This window comes from Telopea speciosissima, chromosome 1, assembly GCF_018873765.1.
Source record: "Telopea speciosissima isolate NSW1024214 ecotype Mountain lineage chromosome 1, Tspe_v1, whole genome shotgun sequence".
Lineage (NCBI taxonomy): Eukaryota > Viridiplantae > Streptophyta > Magnoliopsida > Proteales > Proteaceae > Telopea > Telopea speciosissima.
In genome coordinates this window covers 17,743,855-17,765,371 of record NC_057916.1, presented here as the reverse complement: position 1 = coordinate 17,765,371, position 21,517 = coordinate 17,743,855, and the positions used below count along the sequence as shown (strand labels likewise).

General features: G+C 39.3%; 2 protein-coding genes across 4 annotated transcripts in view; one reads left to right on the top strand and one right to left on the bottom strand.

Moving 5' to 3' along the window:
* LOC122661362 (J domain-containing protein spf31-like) overlaps positions 1–20,706 on the top strand; it is an 84,694-nt gene extending 63,988 nt beyond the window's left edge. The window contains exons 6-7 of one of the 3 annotated variants that reach the window (XR_006332871.1): positions 20,132–20,170; positions 20,571–20,706. The gene's annotated coding sequence lies outside the window, so the exon portion shown is untranslated. Of the gene's footprint in view, positions 1–16,919; positions 17,004–20,131; positions 20,171–20,570 lie in introns of those variants that run through there. The other 2 variants (XR_006332873.1, XM_043856739.1) reach the window with 2 other exon arrangements.
* Positions 11,214–12,812, bottom strand: LOC122665323. Its single transcript, XM_043861479.1, has 3 exons — positions 12,624–12,812; positions 12,263–12,561; positions 11,214–12,129 (listed from the first exon to the last, which is right to left on the bottom strand). Exons 1-3 carry the CDS (start codon positions 12,810–12,812, stop codon positions 11,214–11,216), a joined length of 1,404 nt encoding a protein of 467 aa, XP_043717414.1.
* Positions 20,707–21,517: the final 811 nt, after the last annotated feature.

Here is a 21,517-nt window from a genome sequence, read left to right as displayed (position 1 = left end):
GTTTCCTCATTACAACAAAAGACGGATGGCCTAGACGGCGATGCCACAACATAATAGACTCCACAGAACTACTATCATCACGTCCACATACATAGGACCGAGCTGTGGGCAAAAAAGGCTAAAAAAAGTAAAGTAATTGCTCCTCACGTCTACTACTAATAATCCTCTTCGTCACCAAATCCTGAAAAAGACAATAAGAAGGAAAAAAAAGTGACACGGCAGTTTAAAGATTTTGTCAAATGACTCACAAAGAGAAGATTAAGGGTAAGATTAGGTACATGAAGAACAAATGTAAGAGAAATAGATGAGGTAACGGGGATACTGCCCTTACCAGAAATGGAGGAAAGGGAGCCATCGGCTACCCGAACCTTATCCTTACTGGAGCAAATGGTATAGGAATCATAATAATGGGATGTACCAGTCATGTGGTCGGTGGCACCAGAGTCAATGACCCAAGACTGGGCTGCAGTAGAGGCTGGGGTAGAGACCTGCAGAGCAGAGGATGAAGAAGAGCTAGTTGCTGTGGGTGTAGAAGGTATGCTCAACTGTGACATGACCCTACAGAACACTACATCAGCCAAAGTAGAGTCATCCTGTGTAGCATCTGTTTCTGTCACAACAAAGTGGGCACCTCGAGCTCCCCCGCGACGACCACTACGAGTCCCACCGCGTGTACCAGGAGGACGGCCATGAAGAGTCCAACATCTATCCTTAGTGTGCCCAGATCTCCCACAATGATCGCATTTAAATCTATCTCTGCCACCACCACTAGTACCACCTGTCTCCACTGCTCTGTCCTCCCCATAAGTAAGCCCCTGGCCTCTACCACCACTACGTGTGTCCCGAAATGAGGAGGAATTGAGAGCTGATCTCTCAAGGGATGATGCTGGAGTAGGTGCCATAGCTGCACGCCGAGTCTCCTCACTCTGCAAATAGCTGCAAACCTCATCAAGAGATGGAAGAGGAGACCTGCCCAAAATCTGGAGCCTGATGGGTTCATACTCAGGATTCAGCCCACCAAGAAGAGTGAAGACACGCCCCTTTTCAAGAGCACGATACACCTTGGCCTCATCCACTGGGTTGGTCAATTGGAGATCCCTGTAATGATCATACTCCTCCAATAGGCTAATATAGGCATTGTAGTACTCAGAAATAGTCTTGTCGCCCTGCTTCATTGCATTAATTTTTTTATGAAGGTGATAAACTTTGGCGGAGTCACCCACCCTGTCAAATGTCTGAGCGACACTGTCCCAAATAGCCTTGGCAGTTTCCTTTCTCATAAATCTTCGCCCAATCTCGGGCTTCATGGAGAAGATAAGCCATGTCATGACTGTGGAATTTTCGGTCTCCCATTTCTCATAAGTAGGGGAACCAAGAGCTGGAGCAGTAATGGTGCCAGTAATATACCCAAATTTCCCTTTGCTCCGAAGGGAAAGCTTCATTGAGTGAGACCAATCCAAATAATTGGTGTTGTCTAATTTTACAATGGAGATCTGTGGGTGCGAGTTCTCAAAGACAAACTGTGGAGCAGCTGGAGTAGGTTGTGATTCAGCCGTGCCAAGCCCAGAGACATCAGAATCAGGCATCTTGTGGGGATAAAAGAGGCACTTAACCATACACAAGGAAGTCCAAACAAAGTGGGGAGTACACACTCAACCCAAATGAAGATTCCAATCTCAAGAGATAAATTCCAGCAGCAGAAAAAACAGAGGAAAAACTGAACAGAACTTCACCCAATCATTTTTAAACAAAAATATCCACTCATACAAGTTGTAAGACCTTTAACAAGGTATGCATACATACTTTTAAGCCAAGAGAGGAGTCCACGATGCTTCAAATGCAAGAAAAAAAGACAATAGCAGTCACAGTTGATACCTGGGCAGGAACAAAGAGACCACGAAAAAGAGCAAAGCTCCAGCAAGAGAGCCCTTCAGCTAGGGGATACACATGGGGCTTGAAAAGCACACTCGTACGATTCTAACAAGCCATTCCAAGCTCCAAACCCATGCCAAGAGAAGGAAATATAAGAGCTGCAACCCTGAGATGGCGGAAAAATCTGGGCAGAACAGAAGCTCACGAAACTGAGCTATGTTCAAAGGAACTCAGCAACCATCAAAGGAGGACCCAGGAGGCATGAAGAGGACTTAAAAACGATCTCAGTAAGCTGCTTCATGGTCCAAATACATGCTGAAATGCAGGTGAAACAAGGCCTGCAACAGAGGACTAGCGGAAGCCCTAGCAAGTCTTTGGTTGTCTTCAAAAACCAAACAAAACTTCAAGGCAGCTCAAATAACTTCATCCAACATTGAAACAGGTTGTGTAGAACCTTTCTCATACCATCCCAACAAAACCTTTTTACATATGGTCCTTCTCCTTGGAATCTCTTGAGTTTTCGGATTCCAAAGAGAGGAAAAAAAATGAAAAAAGGGTAATACAACTCTCAAACCCTGTGGTGGCTCTGATACCAAGTTAGATTTTAGGTTTAGTTAGAAGAGAAGAACAAGGTGAGGGAGAGGAGAAGAGATGAGAGGAAGAAGGAGACCAAGAGAGAGTGTTACGGTTGAACCTCTTGTGTGTTGGAGAGACTTCTCCACACTCTATATTACTTGAATAGGACTAAAGAGTTATTACATCCACCTCCCTAGGGAGGTACAAAGTAAAAAGGACAAACAAGATAAAAATACAATACAAGGCAACTAGTTCACAGCCTAGTTCCCAAACTACCCCTGTTACATAGTTACTAACAACTCTAACAGATTGGGGGTTTGTCCCAATGTGATATAGTTGATTTATAGTTTTCTTTCTTTTACCTTCCTAGTTAGTCTAGTACTTTATTCCCTAAGTTAGAGTTAGACTAGGATACTAGGGCTGCCTTTGGTATGCATTCTAGGTCCATTTCGCATTCTCGAATGATAAACATAGTTGTTTTTCTCATTTGAGAATGCAAGTTGACCTAGAATACATTGCAAGAATGCATTCCAAACGCAGCCTAGGATTTCTATTCCATAATGACTATGCTTTGTAACTGGTTGTTCTAGTATATATATACACGATGAAGGCAGCTGTTCTCCTTGCAGTTTCATTCTTCTATCTTTCTTCTATTGCAGGTACTGGTTACTTATCTTGGGTTTATCACATGGTATCAGAGCATTAACCAGTACCTGATTCTCTCCTTGATTTTAGCCGGTTTGATAGTCGTTTCAAGGTTCTCTGGTTTGTGGTGAAGCCCTAATTCATAGAAGAAGAAGAAGAGCTAGGTTTTTTATGAAGATTTTGTATGATGAATCATACCTGGTATATCGTTGATATCAATTTCTGGTTCTGTTGTAGCAATGGTCAAGTGCTCTACTATATCGAAGTTTTCTGAAGAAGAAAACCAAATTCGCTGATGTTTCTGGACGAAGAATTGACGCTGCTACTGCTGATTTTTTTATCTTCCTAGTTAAAAAATCAGTTGGAATAGAAATTCTGAAATTGTTTGATTTGATTTTTGCACCTTATTTCAGTGAAATAGAAATCAATTGGAATAGAAATTCTGAATTTGCTGAGGAGCTGTTTCAGAATTTCTGCTTTCATTTTATTTCACTCTCGCTCTTTAATGAGCACATGGTTAATTTGATGGGCAAAGTAGTAATTTTATGTTTCAGAATTTCTGTTTCATTTGATTTCACTCTATGTACTTCTTCTTCTCCTAATGGTCTCACCACCACCACCCCCTTCCCATCCCCACCCCATCACCGCCACCCTTTTCAAAGAAATATAGAGAATTATTCTCAGAAATTGAACTACCAAATGATTTTTTATTCTTGAAATTTTTCATATTGATACAACCAAAATAATTTCAAATTCTTGACCAAAAATCTATTTGTTGACTATTTCATGAAATCAATCCGAAATTGAAATAGAAATCATATCAAATCTGGCCTTAGTCTAGTACTTTATTTCTGAAGATCTGCTGAAGATTTAAGTTACTGTTCTGATGGATTGGAGTTACTGCGTAATTCCAACACTGTTATTGCTTTACCACCAGATCAGTTCCGCCTTGATCTCTTAGTTTCCGCCATAGCCTTGCAAGGTTAACGCCATCCTTCCTTGTTCCTCTCCTTCGTAAGTCTTTCCCTGTTGGTTGCGTGGCTGTCTTACCTAGACAGTCACGATATTTTGTTTCCTTATTGATCTTTTTTTTTTTTTTCCATTACTGCCCCTCCACTTATAGCCTTCCCACATTTTCTTCATTACTTTATTTTCTAAGTTTCCATATTTACCACCGTCTTTCCCTCAATTCCCCCCATATCCTTACTTTGTCTTGCTTCCAAGTTTATCCTTTGGCTTTATTTGTGTTTTTACTTGGAGTTCCACTAAATTACAGCCATGCCATTCCTTCTCTTTTGATCTCCCAAGAACCCCTTGAAAAATTCTGGTTATTTACCAAACTGTCATTGCTTTTTGATTCTTGGTGTCTTGTTAATGTAGTCCTTGATAGGTAGGAGACCTACTAGGAGCCAAACAACAGGATCAAATAACAAAAGGGGCTGCTGGTTCGAATGGACAGCACTAGGATTTAGGTCAATTCCTAGGGTTTGGGTTGGATATTGGGAAAGGGGTTTATAGGGTATTAATGGGCAGGTCTAGGGGGTCAATATGGTATAAAAAGGTTAGGATTTGGATGAGTTTTGAAATTCTGTAATTTTGGGCAGAATTGAATTTTAGGGTTTTGGGTTTGGGTTTTAATGGAGCAAGGAGATGAAGGGGTTAGAGTGGGAGTTTGGGGCTGAAACTTGGATCGAGTGTCAACAATGATGTGAGAGATGTATGCTGAAAGTTTGGTTTGAAGCTGATGGACAGATTTGGAGTTATGGAGGTTTCCTAGTAGAAGTAGGAGAGAGGGGTAAAACTGTAATTTCAGACAATCGGCTGGGTGGATGGTGCTGAAATTTGAATTGAGTCTCTCTTAGGGTTTGAGGAAGACTCGATCAAATTTTTAGCAAGTTCTAATGGTTAGATTTGGCTAGGCAGAATTCTCACGAAAATCACCTTGTATGTGACCTTCTAGAAGGAAGAAGAATAGTTGCAGAATTTCTTACTTGTTGCAGGTCTTCAATGGCAGCAGCTTTGAAGATGAACAATGGGGTCTCCCGATCTTCACGATGCAAGGAGATAAGTAGCAGCCCTCCCGATCTTCACGATGCAAGGAGTCGATTGGAGATCCACCAATCCCTTCAACCTTGATATTACTCACAAGCATTGTTTGAGAACTCGTTTCGTTTCGGTATTTCGGGCTGACCGAAAAATCCGAAATATTCGAAATTTCGGATATTTCGGTAGAAATATTGTATTTTTCTGGTATGTTTCGGTAGGCCATTTCGGTGGGTTTTAGGCCAAGTTAAGGCCTGAAACTTCATGGAAACCCTATTTTAGGCTATATAAACACATTTAAATGTTCAAATTGCAAAAATAGTCACCCAAAATGGTGTTTTCGACACCGTAAAGTTGTAGATCGGCTTCCGGTGTCTAACATATATTTATTTCATCACAAACAAACATATTGATCATGCATTTCTCTAAAAAAAACCAATTTTGAGAATATGGTTTTACCTAGAATAGTGGAAAGGCTTCACAGATGTGCTAAGAAGTTTGAATCTTGTGTTCTCCTAGTGGTTCCGGCGTAGATGCGGCAAGGATTCAAATGGGAAGTGGAAGAATGGAGAAGAAATGAGCAAAAACCAAGCAAAAACCAAAAAACCAGAGCTGTTTTGAAGTCTCGTTTCGACCGAGACTGACGAAATGTGGTCTTTTATATAAAGGGGTTTGAAGAATAATTCGAAATCTCGCGAGATTTTGGAAAAAAACTCGAGATATCACAAAATTTCGAGAATTTCGCTCGAGATATTGTATTTTTTCGATTCGAAGTAGCATTTCGTTTCGAGTAGCTCGAAATTTCCGAAATCTCGATCGAGATTTCGCGAGATTTTGAACTATGCTCACAAGGCAACCTTGATATTACTCACAAGGCACACTCACGATGGAGCAAAGGCAGCAAGCATAAAGCTAATTTTTATTCATCAAATTCGTATGTAATGCTGGCCTCCCTTACAAACTTATATAGAAGACTCAAAAATAGACTTAGACACTAAAAAGGAATGGCCTAACCTTATCCCTAACCTATTAGGTAACTTAAGCCAACTAGGAAACTAAAATACTAAAAGAAATAGACTCAAAACATGGCTGGACTTATAGAGTCCTAATCCAGCCCGACTTACATCACATGACTACTTAAGTTGTTACATGACCACTTAAATTGAACCAATTGGATGCAACCAATTTGAACCGGTTCAATTAAAAAACATAAAAATAAACTAAGTATTGGGCTAATCCCGTATGCAACCTATATACCCATATTTTAGGCCTATAAAGTGGCCTATTACATTAGAAACCCATAGGATCAAAGGCCCAACATGTATGTAACTCAACCCTAGACTTTTCCCAATGAAATAAGTCCTATTTGGTGATGAATCTGCATCAACTCTTCCCAACTTGAAAAAATTCGTCCTCGAATTTTGTAGTGATGAGGGGGAATCAACATGTGATCAGTAGCTTTGACCATCCCCAAACAGAATTCCGGTGAAGCAAGAACATTGAGGATAAAATCTCCAAGGTGTGGAGCTTTCTCTGCGAAGAACCATGGTGGCATAACAAACTCTATGTGTTCGTTTTCTGAATCAGCAGCAACTGTGAATGTCCTGTCCATAGAGTCTTCAGTGTTAGCAACCTTCTCAGCTAATACTTGAGACACAAGCTCCACCTCTTCAAAAACAGCATCTTGAATGCCAATAATTTCTTGTGGAGTGCTCTCAACCACTCTTCATCTTCTGCTATTTCATCTTTTTCTACTTTGGTTTCTTCGACATTGACCACTTCAGTAGGGTCTTCTACATGTCGACTTTCCATCTTTGAAGCTATAGGGGTTGTCTCTTTCTTTTCATCACAATTCACTACTATTTCAGCTTTATCTTTAACTTGTGCTCTCTCAACTTCCTTTGGTAATGGAAATTTGTATTCAGCCGCTGTTTTAATACTAGTGAAGTTAGGTTTCCCACACTCTTCAACTTGCAAACGGAACCTCATTGATGGAGGCTTCAAGTTGTCTTCAGATTTGAAGGCCTTTTGGTGGTGATGTTGTCGATGGGAATTTAAGTTACCTTGTTGTAGAGCTCTAAACGTTCGTGGGAAATATTTCTTACTCAGATCTTCTTTCATCTTTACCCATGTAATAGGTTCTCTACCACTGTAGTCAGGATAATCCATCTGGGTTCTCCACCAATTATGTGTTGGTCCCACTAGCTTGGTATGTGCTAGTCTCATTTTCCTATGCTCAGGCAAATTATACCAATTAAGTAATCATCTAAAGCAGCTAACCAATCACAAAATACCTGTGGATCTGGTCTGCCATCAAAGTCTCTCAACTCATACGCCTCTGGAGGTCTATGGCGTCTCCTGTGGTCTCTGTATCCTCTATTCCTATCTTCACTGTGATCTCTGCACCTTTCTCTGTCTTCTCTGTATTGATCTCTCCTTGGGGCTCTTTGTACTACCGAATTGACTTGATAACTGTCCTTTTCTAGGGGAATGTTGCTTACAAGAGGCACAATTGGCCTTTGTTCCATTGCTGTCATTCGATCACCAAGGGCTTGCTGGTTTGTTGAAATCTTTTGTAGCATAGTCATAATTGCAGCAAGGGAATCGGATGGGGGTGGTTGTGTGGGGTCCATAGCAGGGGTGCCATGCTCAGCCATGGCTCTGATACCACTTAATGTAGTCCTTGATAGGTAGGAGACCTACTAAGAGCCAAACAACAGGATCAAATAACAAAAGGGGCTGTTGGTTCGAATGGACAACACTAGGATTTAGGTCAATTCCTAGGGTTTGGGTTGGATATTGGGAAAGGGGTTTATAGGGTATTAATGGGCAGGTCTAGGGGGTCAATATGGTATAAAAAGGTTAGGATTTGGATGAGTTTTGACATTCTGTAATTTTGGGCAGAATTGAATTTTAGGGTTTTGGGTTTGGGTTTTAATGGAGCAAGGAGATGAAGGGGTTAGAGTGGGAGTTTGGGGCTGAAACTTGGATCGAGTGTCAACAATGATGTGAGAGATGTATGCTGAAAGTTTGGTTTGAAACTGATGGACAGATTTGGAGTTATGGAGGTTTCCTAGTAGAAGTAGGAGAGAGGGGTAAAACTGTAATTTCAGACAATCGGCTGGGTGGATGGTGCTGAAATTTGAATTGAGTCTCTCTTAGGGTTTGAGGAAGACTCGATCAAATTTTTAGCAAGTTCTAATGGTTAGATTTGGCTAGGCAGAATTCTCACGAAAATCACCTTGTATGTGACCTTCTAGAAGGAAGAAGAATAGTTGCAGAATTTCTTACTTGTTGCAGGTCTTCCATGGCAGCAGCTTTGAAGATGAACAATGGGGTCTCCTGATCTTCACGATGCAAGGAGATAAGTAGCAGCCCTCCCGATCTTCACGATGCAAGGAGTCGATTGGAGATCCACCAATCCCTCAACCTTGATATTACTCACAAGGCACACTCACGATGGAGCAAAGGCAGCAAGCATAAAGCTAATTTTTATTAATCAAATTCGTATGTAATGCTGGCCTCCCTTACAAACTTATATAGAAGGCTCAAAAATAGACTTAGATAATAAAAAGGAATGGCCTAACCTTATCCCTAACCTATTAGGTAACTTAAACCAACTAGGAAACTAAAATACTAAAAGAAATAGACTCAAAACATGGCTGGACTTATACAGTCCTAATCCAACCCAACTTACATCACATGACCACTTAAGTTGTCACATGACCACTTAACCAAGTCACATGATCACTTAAATTGAACCAATTGGATGCAACCAATTTGAACCAGTTCAATTAAAAAACATAAAAATAAACTAAGTATTGGGCTAATTCCGTATGCAACCTATATACCCATATTTTAGGCCCATAAAGTGGCCTATTTCATTAGAAACCCATGGGATCAAAGGCCCAACATGTATGTAACTCAACCCTAGACTTATTCCCAATGAAACAAGTCCTATTTGGTGATGAATCTGCATCACTTGTTCATTGAATGGGCACATAACTACATAAGCCATTCAAGTTGGGCTTTGAAATCGCAGATTACATTATTTGGTGTGTTTTTGCTTAGGTGGTCCCGTTAGTGTGGCCAGAATTTATGCAATTGCTATTGAGCTTCCATATTTGCCATATTATTACGTTGGTGGGCCCTCGATTGCCTCAATTTGGGATTTACAATGTTTGGACGGTTATTACTTGCATGGAAATTATTTGCCACTGTGAGGGGAAGATTGAAGATTTTTTTTATTGGAGATTATTTACAGCTGCTCTTGATTATGAGATTTATTGTGATGCTCATCCTTCGCGATGCTGATTATTGCTGTCATATGATGGTGGAATATTTTTTTATATCCTCTGCATTATTTGTCCATGTGTAATGCTACACATGAGGGGGAGATTGGTGGAGATTCTTACCTACTCAGAGATTATTGGAGATTCTTATCTGCTCAAAGATTCTTATCCGCTCAAGTCATCAGTTGGCGTTTATTATTATTTATTTGTTCGTGTCCTCAACAACGTTTTTTATTTGTGGAGATGGTATTCAGCAACAATGTATAATTATTTGGTGATGAAGGGCATCCTTTTGATCCAGCAGTCGGTCCATCAAAGAAGGCCCACCCAAGTCCAGTCCAGATCTGTCTAGCCTGGACTGAATTAATTGCAGTCCTCCTGGCCAATTCGTGGACTTCTAGGAGCAGTCAAATTCTGGTCTTGAATATGAAGGGATTTGAATCAAGGTTGGTCTCGCCTCCAACCATGCTCTGCTACCAATTGATGCAAGACTAGATGTCCAGCAACCCGGATCAGTCTAATGGAGAATAAAGAACCCGATTATGGACAGATCTGAAATACTTAGTAGATGTTGGAGAGTTCAGATTGTAAGATGTCAATGGTGATGAAAATTGAATGATGGATAGTTCAGATTGTAAGTGGGACTCTAGGCCGTAGTTAGTAAGTTCGGGAACGGCAATTGAACGGGAACGCATACGTATGGCAATTAAACGGACTAGACGGTAATAATACTTTTAAAAAATCGGGTTTCATAAAACGCATATGGTAATAATACAATACGCGTTTAATACGTGTATAATACGGCATAGACGGCAATAATACTTTTAAAAAAACGGGCATATATTCATTATATAACATGCATTCACCACCTAATAAACAAAATAATATCATGATTTTATGAACTAAAATAAACACAATAATATAATATCCTATATTACATCTCTAAGATTATCATTTAACATACCAAAATATCAATAAAGTAGTCTCTAAACCATAAAATATCAATATAATAGTCTATTACATCTCATCAAACATAAAAAAAAGTAAGACATAATGTGTTCTGGAACCATGAAAACCCCATAAAATAGTCTCTAATAGGAACAAGTCCCATAAAATAGTCTCTAACAATAACAAATCCTTCATGTCATAAAGAAAGAAACCATCAATCATTGATATCTAATGGTTCTTGTGTCTCAGAAGTTGAACCATGTCTGAAAGGAGTCTGTGAGATATTGCGCAGCTGACTTAGAGTGCCACCATATGTTGGAGTTTGAATACTATCACTGTCTCATGCATATTCTCCAATCCCAAGTTCTCTATGAAGCCAATCTGCATCATCTTCCATTCTTTCATCCTCCTCATCTTCAACTTCAACTCCATTTTCATCTTCATTTATTGGAATCTCAAGCAGTTTATCTAAATTTATTGATTCCTTGCTAAACTTCTCAATTTCCCTTGATTTGACTTTCATAAGGGAATTCATCCTTACATATACCAAATCTTCCAACATTTGAGGAGAGAGTTTATTTCTTTTCTTGGTTTGCACTGCTTCAAAAGCACTCCAATTTCTTTCACATGATGATGAACTACAAGGTTGACTTGTCATTTGAATGGCAATTCTTTGAAGCATTGGAACACAATTTCCATGCAAATTCCACCATACACATACATTAAAAAAAAGGATCAAAGAAATAATGAAGAATAAATTCATTACCAAATTTATAAAAAATTAAAAAGAAATGAAATAAAAATGTAACATAGAATAACAAACGATTCATCAAACTTTTACTTACGTGGATGACAATCAATCATTGCCAATGAGAGGTCATGAAATAGCATTTCTTCTTTGTCCAAATAAACATTTATTTCTTTGCCAAATTGTTTCTTCTCATTCGGAGGAACCATGCTCTTTGTGATATAGATCATTGCCCTTTGCACATCATTCTGGTTGTATGAAATTTTTCCCTCATACATTAGACAAGGATTAAGAAAAGCAGCAGCAACTTGCACAGGATGTAATATATTTGCCTCTTTTCTGCTATCAAACAATTGCAACAACCTCTCATACTTTGCTGGGTTGTTATTGCAATGGTGTATAATAGTATTTCTTGCCCTTTCCATTGTCTCATACAAAAAAGGATTTGTAGCTCCATCACCATCAACCAAGCGAAGAACTATAATCAGAGGCTCTAAAATTGAATATACATCCCTCCCATTAAGCCAAAACTCTGTAGTCTGAATTATTTTAGTGACCATCACACCCAATTCAGACCTGCAATGCCTATTTATCCTCCATTCTGCCGATGCTACCATCACTCTTAAGAAACCTTCAACTTCAAGAATAGACTTTAGCATAAAAAAGTTAGATGCAAACCTTGTCTTGCAAGGTTTTCTCAACTCTTTGTTTCCTATGCTTTCTCTCATCAAGGCCAAGACTGTTTCATGCTTATACATAAAACTAATAATCAGTTTTGACTTCTCAAATACCTCTTTGACCCATGGGATTTGTGAATCTATGTCTTTCAAGAGTAATTGTACTCCATGGACAGCACACCTTATCCTATGAATATGAGGATATTTCTCCGTTATTAAAGATATGGCAACCCCATAGTTGGAAGCATTATCTGAGATAAGTTGAACGACTTTCTCTGGCCCAATTTCTTCAATTATGGGTTCAAGTGTCTCTAAGAAATAACCCCGCCTTGGATGCATCAGAACATTCAAAAGATTTGAGAAAAACAGCCCCCTTGGGTGAGTATGCAATAACATTAATAAAAGCACGCTCCTTCATATCAGTCCACATATCAGACATTATTGTACATCCTGAAAGAGACCATGACTCCTTAACTGTTGAAACATATTCTTCAACGTTCTTCTTAGCCCTCTGCACTAACTTAGTCCTCAATATAGAATAACTAGGTATACTATAACTTGGACCATAACAAGCAACGGAACGTATCATTTGTTGAAAAAAAGGGGTTTGAATAACATTGAAGGCAATGTTATTCAAAATAAAATGTTGAGCCATGTCATCATCAACTCCATCTTTATCTTTCTGTTTAAACATTACATTGACAGATGGTTGTTGGACACTTGAAGGTTGACCAGTTTGTCTTCCAGTTTCTATGGGGTTCTGTGAAGAACAAACATTACATGCAGTAGAACTTTCCGCAGTCTTAGCTTTTTTCTTAGTACACGAAGTGCCTCAGCTTGTACATCGTCAGGCACATTGCAACAAATTCCAATATCATGCCCTTTTTGACAAGACAAATGGTATTTGACCCTTGGAATACCCCCCGCATACTCTTTTTTACAAAAGTTGCATTTGAAGCGGCCTTTTAAGTCCTCTACATACTTCCACAAATCATCTCTTTGTTTAACCATATTTTCTTAGTGACCTAATAAATAAATGAATATATAAGAAAATGAAAAATTCTATAATACCAAACTCACCTTAATAATAACTAAGATTCTTGATAATAAGAGCCAAAACGGAAACATTCATTAAACCATAAATATAACTGGATAGAAAAATTGCAAACAAATAGATGAGTGAATTAGATATTTAGTTAATTGGCATGATTCATGAATATTATTTCTCTAGAAAATGACATCCATACTAGCATTCAATTTCTGTGAATTTAACAGAACATAATCTCTTTGCTATTTGTTTGATCTCATCCCATGTCATACACTCATACCCGGCCAGGAGGCCATGGTAAGCCATGGTTTATATCTCATAGAGACTTGGACTTGGGTCTTTTAGTCTAATCGTTCCTCTTCCATAAGTTCTGGGAGTCATACATATTGAAACTCCATCCACTCCTTATCGAGTAATTTTGTATAAAATGGCCTTAAACTCATTCCCCATACACCATCTCTAGATTCATCTAATGCCTACCACCTGATTCTGTTTTCACACATGTACCTCAGAGATGAGAAAACTTCGCTTTCAAAGAAAAAAAAAATAGCTGTCCTCTCTCTCTCTCTCTCTCTCTCTCACGTTCTAGAATCTCATGTCGAGCAAAAGACAATAGCTTTCAAGTCATCCTTGTTAGATAGCAAGTCTTGATTAGAATTGGGCAAGGTTTACTTTCTTATAATATACATAGATCTATACACAGAGAGAGACCCACACCCCATAGTGGAGAAGGTTTTTTTTTTATTTTTTGGTTGAACCATAGTGGAAAAGGTGAGAATTTTCAACCAAAAGTGAAGTTCAGGTTCGATTTTGACAAAATTCCAATTTCAGACAATGAGAATAAGAATAAAACAGAAATTAAGAGACCTGCAAGGCATTTTAAAACGAGAACACAACAACTGAAGCTAAAAAAAAATAGGGAAAATTACTTGATTAACTACAAATGAGAATAGGGGAAAAAATAGGGAAACTTACTGTTTACCAAATTAATTAATCCTTGTAGATAAGAGTGAAACAGAGGATAGGTGAATGTGGATTGTGGTGAGAAACTGAGAATCAAAAAGGTTTCCCGTTTCTATTTTCCATGGAGATGCAGTTGGATCTTGTGATTTTTCGTTTGATTAGCAAACAATAGGAAATAGAGAAAGGGATACTAACCATAGTGGAAGAAGTTCTTCCGAAGAACAACAGTGGAAGAAGAAATAAACAAGGAGAAACGTCGCCGCTGCCGTCACCGATGCCGTTGCCGTCGAAGCTTTGACGATCGCAGGTGTTGAATGGAGATGGGGAGGATGATTGGAGATGGAGGGGGGCTGCCGCTGCTGTTGCCTTCTAGGGTTGGACTTTGGAGTGAAATCACAAATCGCAAAAGAAGGGAAAGTGAAATCGTGAAAAAATTCTAATCTTTTGGGGTTTTTTTTTTTTTTTTTTTTTTTTTTTTTTTAAAACATTAGGGTAAAACTTAAAAAGTATAAAACGTATAATACCCGAATTATACGAGTATAATACTCGATCGGTTAAAAAAACGCATTTTTTTATAAAAATACGGAAAAGTGCGGGGACAGGAGTATTATTCGTTCAAAAGTTCGGGTACGCGTATAATACACGTACTTACTAACTAACCTCTAGGTTGCCACCTATATATCTTCATCTTCGACTATCATCATCACCATCAACATCTTACAATCTGAACTCTCCAACATCTACTAAGTATTTTCAGATCTGTCCATAGTTGTGGGTGAGAGACCAAGGGCTGAGAAAGCCCATCCTAACCCTTTATTCTCTTCCTCTATCTTCTTCTCCTATCTTCTCTTCTTATCCCACTCGATTCCTAACTGTGTTGTTGTGCCTGCGATTGTTCCAACTGCTGGAGACCCTTTTGAAGTCTTGATTCAATCCATCCATTGAGTTAAAGTGCTGATGCTATTATTCAACACAAGGAAGACCAGAGACTGACCTGCGATTCCAATTCTTCCCAGAATTTCCAGCAAGCTTCGAGTGCTCATATCTCTGCAGCAAGGACTCTTCTTCAGCTGAGTTTTGGAGAGCAAAATCACACTACCAAGGGCTATACTCGATCCCAGCCTCAATTCCAGTTGCTGGCTGGTTTGGCCTGCAGAGCTTGACCTTCTTATTTGGTGTCTTCTTCATATCTTCCAACTTAGCCATTGGAATTGGCTGAGATTTTTAGCAAAGGTTCCCCTCACTGCAAGCTCCACTCGATCCAAGTTTGGATCCATTCGCATTGTTGGTTTGGTTTCTATACCCAGTCCTTTACTTTTTAATTTTGGTGACCTACTGTTACTAGTGTTCTGGACATTGAATTAAATCCTAAGCCTTACTTTCGGCTCTGGTTTATACCCTGCTGTTGGGGTTATTTGTTGATTGACTGCTTGATTATTGTGGGTTTATTTGGGGCTAGTTTAACCCTAATCTAGCCTTACATTACCTAGCCATCCCCACAATCTTCCTAGCTTTGTTTTTGGAATCATTATACCTCTTTTTATCCTCTGTTTCTTTAGTCCTTTGCCATGTCTTAAAACAATCTTTCTTGGTCTTAATGGTTGCTTGGACCGCATCGTTCCACCACCAAGTCTCCCTAGGGGCCTGACAACTACCCTTCACTTCCCCTAGCACATCTTTGGCAACCCTCTTAATACTAGTCAATATCTCGTTCCACATCGCATTAGTGTCTCCCTCAAAGTCTCACTTTCCTTGTTTGACCACATTATCAGTAAATGTCCTTAGGGACTCCCCTTTTAATCTCCACCACCTTATCTTAGGGTACATAGGCTCCCTTTTAACTCCACCACCTAATCTGCAAATACTGATTACAATGTATAAATAGATGCTACCAACTTACATTGACTCTAATTAGAAAACATGAAAACGGAAGCTAACTCAAACAGTGAAACTAATATCCGATGTACTCACTTTCCCAAATAAAATAAAGATTACAAGGATAACCCAAATTAATGCCTAAACATCCTACTGGACCAAAACTAGATTTGGACCTGGCTCATCCTGGTCTAGGCTTCCAAACAGGTTTGTGCCGGTCCATGGAAGCGTTACTGCAGCACCTTCTTTCCTATAATAGGAGTTTTTTTTTTTTTTTTTTTGGGGGGGGGGAGGGGGGTATGACGAGAAAAAATAAAATGAGTGAGGAGGAGGTGGAAGCAATGAAAAAAAGAAATGACATGAGGCCATAGGGGTCCGTCAGGGATGGGTAAAGAGCGGGGCTTGGGATTTAGGAAGGATGATGCCCTAAACTGCCAAGCCTCCTTCATTTTGGTTAGTCATAGTCAACTGTGTTTGGGCAGGTCTACATGGATTTGATCTTTGTTGTTTGTTTTGATGGCTTGCCAGGTCAGGTGGTCATGACTGTTACAGCCTGCCCAATAGACATACTACTGGGATGAACCTGATTATAGTGATTCTAGTTTTCGAAGTATCCTTATTATGTATTGTGACAATATAACATCAAGTTGTCTGTCTTCAGATTTGTTGTTTTCTACCAGTTTACTTGCTGGAATTATTTTCAGTACTTAATACTTCAGAGTTGTTAATTGTTATTTTCAGTTAATTTTTGTTGAATAGTGCCTTAGTAGTTTTCTGTTCTTTGATTGTCTTTTTTTTTTTCTTTTTCTTTTTCTTTTTTACATTTTTCATTTTCTTGTATTTGGATCTGTGTATGTTGACATTGTGATGATCGGTTTCTGAAGAAGAACTAGGTTTAGTGGTTCATTCTTTAAGAAATAGAAATATAGGTCAATGATTTTTCACTCAAGTTACGAGGGAATTTTCAGTCTTGTGACAGTTATCTATTTTCTTGGTTCATTGGAGATTTTTCCTAATTAATGCAATTGGGCTGGGGGTTGGCAGGAAGGGGCTTCATGTCTATGGCCACTTGGGAGCATGATGATCATATGTTTGGTCTTTTTTAGAACGCATTAAGAAAAAGGAAAAAGCACATTATCTTGCATCTTAATAGGCTGTTATTTTAAATCAAAAGCAGCACATGGCATGCTCTCTGAGTGTGGCTTACTAACTTTATGGACCATATGATACAGGGGAAATGGACAATCAGTAGAGTTTCAGCAGCAACTAAAACAAAAGGTGCAAGATCTGTTAACAGAACAGGAATGGCGAAGGAGAAAAATGCAAATGAGGGTAGGGTGGAAGCTCATTTCATATGTCATGATTCTTTGATTTTCTGTGAGGTAGTCCAGTTTCATGCTCTATATTCCGTTGATCAATTATGGTGCTCCGTTTTGCGGATATCAGAAGAGGAGGGGAGGTTGAAGAAGGATGAGGAAGAAACAAAAGAAATGTGGAAAAGAAAACGTGAGCATGAGGAACAATGGGAAGGGACAAAAAAGACGAGGGTTTGTTGGCCATCTTTTGTCTTTCTTTCTCTTTTTTCAGTAGTGTTGTTTGTTTCGTTGCATGTTTTCTTATATAATAGATATTCCATCTTTGCTTGCTTGAGATTGAAAGTATTTAATTGTTTTACAGATGGACCATTAAAAAAAAAAAAAAGATAGTAGGTCTTCTACAAAGTAATATACCTAAAAATACAAAAAACATCATAGAAAAAAGAGAGTTATTTATTTCATCATTATAGCTGATACTGATGTGTTGTGGAACTCTGCTAGTGCCTAGTAGAGGCCCAACAGCAGGATTTCCCGAAATCCCTTATTACGTCCTAGGTTCATCATTTCCATTAAAGAGCATCATTTTATTTCTGTCAAGCCATGTGTTCCACATGTTTATACTTAGAGCCTGTATTTTTCTCGCTTTCCTGCCTGTACCTCTTAATAACATTGCATTCCAGCTCTACTTCTTATTCTTCTTGCTACTGGCCACATCAACATCATTGAACCATTGATTCCAGACTTCCTGTGTATGGATGACATGGTTGTCAAGGCGACTTGATGCAGGGAGAAATTGGCTCGCAAGGTTCTTTTCCAGAACCTGGACCAACAGCTGGTCCAAAGCTAGCACCAGCCCAAGCCGCAGGCAGGTCCTTGCTGTCCCTACCTTGATGCAAACCCGAGAGGGTAAGCAAGCCAAGATCGAATCTGGAAGAGAATAGGATAAGTTGTAGAGGTGGAGTCCCAACTGGGTTGCTGAGTCTCACAGCTCTTGTTTCTCACAAGGATTCTCACAAGAGGGTTTTTGTTTTCAAAATTCTGGGTTGCTTTTGAGAGCAGCCAGTACTTGCATTATATAGAGATGGAAATCTTGAATACAGCAAAATAACATTAAATTGACCCTTAGAATTCCAAAACCCTTTTGGAATTCCCCAAACATAGATATCTGCCCCCAAGACAGAGAAAACTAAACCCGAAACCTTGAACCCCACCCCCAATACATAGGAACCATAAACCAAGAAAATTAACTACCTCTTAGAATTCTAAAAGACACCAAGAAAATTAATTAACTCTTGGAATTCTAGAAGATACTAAGAATACCAAAAGTCTTCTCCAGCAACTGTTCCAAAATAGGTCCACAGCCACTATTTCACCATAGATCTGCGAGATTATTTGAGATAGTTGCAGTCTTCGCTTCCACTGGGATGAGTAGTTTGCAACACAAGGTACTTTATTCTTCTTACTTCATGTACAAATCTTCATGAGCAGTCCTTATTTGAGGTGGCTCAGGCTATTACAATAGCTGAATCACCTTCCACCAAGCACCATAATTCAGTAAAACCTTAATAGCAAGTTCTGATCCTATTGAAGTGAAAGTTGTTCAACCTGATAGAATTAGTCTCCTTCCAGCCCTGGGTATACCTCGATATTATTCCCTCATATGTCCTGATTATGCTACCAACTTCTTAGGGGCCTGGGTTACCCAAGGCATTGAAGTTTAGCTTCATCACCTCAATTGGCTGGTGACCATATCTCCTATCATCTGCGTGCACTTCCTTGAATTGGGTCAGGTAGAGCCCTATGTGCCACTTTTGTGATATTCTCTATTGCTAATGCCTCTGCCCTATTACTCATCCATGAATGACCTGACATTCCTGTTCTCCCATGACCCCACATGACAGCTGAGAGAGTGTTCTCCATAGAAAATTACGCCTTTCCCCAAATGGAGTTAAATGCCAAAATCAGATCAACTCCGCCACATCCTTGGAAAAAGTCTGGTCTATGATAAAGTGAAATATTCAGAAAATGAAATCAGACCTGTTTAGCAAAGGGACAGTGCAAGGGCAGGTGGCTGACAGATTCACCATCAACATTATACATGAAGCAGATAAAGGGAGGAACAATCCCAGTATCCTCAGCTGATAGGTGTCTGCTTATGATCCTTCCATTGGCAAAAGAATCATCTTTCCAAATGTTTCATACTTGGAAGATGGAAGCTGTTGAATTGCCTTTTCTGACATTTCTCTCATGTTCCATTTCATGTTTGATGCGTAGACTGTTTTGGGCTTCATCCCAAGAATGTTCCATGGACTAAGTTCATGGAACTGTTTTTTTGGCAGGTGATAACTGTTGTTGTATACATTGACGCTGCCCTTCCCTAACAGTTTGAGCTTTTAGGTGAAATGGTAGGGAACATGGTATTAGAGCCGGGAGGTCAGGTGTTCGACCCCTGGGAAGTGCATCGCAAGAGTTTTCCCATCATTTATTCGCCCTCGGTGCCACCTGAAGGTAATTTCGCATGAACATGAACCAAGGGATCTTGGCCTGCACGTGCAGAGGAGTGTTGTTGTATACATTGACGCTGCCCTTCCCTAACAGTTCGAGCTTTTAGGTGAAACGGTAGCGAACAATATCTTTTGCATTTTGTTGTTGGATTTAGGAGAAAACAGAACTTTTGATAGGCTTAGAGAAGACACTCATTTCTCTTGAAGTAAGGAGACAACTAACATATATAGCTTGGTCTTTTGCTTGAATAACTTTTCAAGGGATTTCGCTTTTCCTTTTAGGCTGTATCTGATGATCTCATGCCCATTAGAGATTTGTGCCTTTTTCCTTTTAAGGTTGTTTTCTCTGTTCTTTGGCCCATGTGACAGTTCCCCCCCCCCCCTCCCCCCCCCTCCCCCCTTGTTTTTGGGTTCTTGGAACTAGCTTTTGGTTTGGGCCCTCTCTTTTTTAGTCATAATGCCTTCAGTTTTTTGGATTTCACTTCACCGGGAGAAAATTAGTTTTGGAACAAAAGTATGTTGCCTATGTTTAATTATCCTATTGAGATTTGTGCTAAATTACTGGAAAACTTATTAACCCATGTTTGAAATTTGATGATTTCCCTGGTTTTACTTCATCCATAGGTATCCAGCTGAAGAGATTTCATGAAGATGGGAAAAAAGGTATGTAGTTCATTTCAGAATCAAGTTGGGAGAATGATGTGACTTGTCATTAATGACAGAGGTCCTCTTTATTTATAATGTAATTACAACCCAAAAGGGTAAAAAGGAAAACAATGCGAAAAAACGTAAAAGATTTTCTAGGATTTTGGGCTCTGATACAAGTTCAGAATCAGAGTTGGGAGAATGATGTGACTTGTCATTAATGACAGGGGTCCTCTTTATTTATTATGTAGTTACAACCCAAAAGGCTAAAAAGGGTAAAATAAAGTGAAACCCTAATGTAACCTAATGTAAGGTGGTAACATTCTAATCCAATGTTTCTCAACAAGTTATTTATTTTGTATCATACTTAGAATCAGATACGAGGTGGCCTGGACATGGGTTTATGTCTGTTTTGCAGGGTAAGAAAGGGGAGATTCGACCCCCAAAGCTGAAGACAGAAGACCCCAACAAATCATATGTTCAAAGACCAGTGAAGCGAGCATAAAAGGGACATAGGTTTATCTATCATCATCAATGATGAACTGCAGCAATGTTTGTGGAAGCAGGGAGGCAGTGTAGGCCAAAGATGAGTTTCCAACCCTGTGTTCATTAGGAAATTATTTGGGGTTTCTGCAATGTGCTTTAGACATAATCTGTCCAAGCTTACATAGTGATGGAAACCCTTGAGCTAGGGTTCTGATCTTTATAGGGATGGTGGTCTAGAAAAGATAGCTCTGTTGCAAGGCAAATTGCATAACCAATTGTTTATCCAAAGGGCATGACGTATGCTGTCTCTAGAATCATATGATTCTTTTAAGAACTGACCAATGTCCATAGAATCCAGCCATCTGCCTTCAGCATTTTAGGTTCCCAATAGCTTGGGCTTGGGGTTTCTGGGTATCACTTTTGTACTGCGAAATATACATATCAATCCATTTGCATTTAACCTTTGTTTCACCAAAAAAATACAGAAAGGGCATTTACAAAAGGGAAATTTTTGTTGTAACTAAGGTTGGTGAAAAAAAAAAAAAGTCATAATCTTACTTTTTTGCCTTTTTAGTATAGGCTAAATTGTCTCGGTGTGGACAGTGAAGAAATTCACAGGGTGTTCTTCAATTGTAACTGTCGATGTAATGACGTCAAAATTACAGCCATTGAAGTTTTTCCCTCATTTTACCAGATACTGGCTGCAATGGTGATATTTGCAACTCCCATATTTGATCCCTCTGCAGTCTGGAACTGCCTCTTTACCCAGCACGCCGTGAGTCTCAGAAGTCTTCAGGAGCTAGGGGTATGAAGGATTTCTCTTGGGAGAAATTCTTTCTCTCTGAATCTGGGACCTAATAATCTCACAAGGGATGTGAG

Bases quoted from the DNA above. Each gene is read 5' to 3' on its own strand.
- LOC122665323 (XM_043861479.1), bottom strand. From the start codon at position 12,812: ATGGTTAAACAAAGAGATGATTTGTGGAAGTATGTAGAGGACTTAAAA. The intron at 12,562-12,623 runs GTACTAAGAAAA...TGTTCTTCACAG, and splicing joins TACAAGCTGAGGCACTTCGT to AACCCCATAGAAACTGGAAG. The intron at 12,130-12,262 runs GTCTCTTTCAGG...GATGCATCCAAG, and splicing joins TCAACAGTTAAGGAGTCATG to GCGGGGTTATTTCTTAGAGA.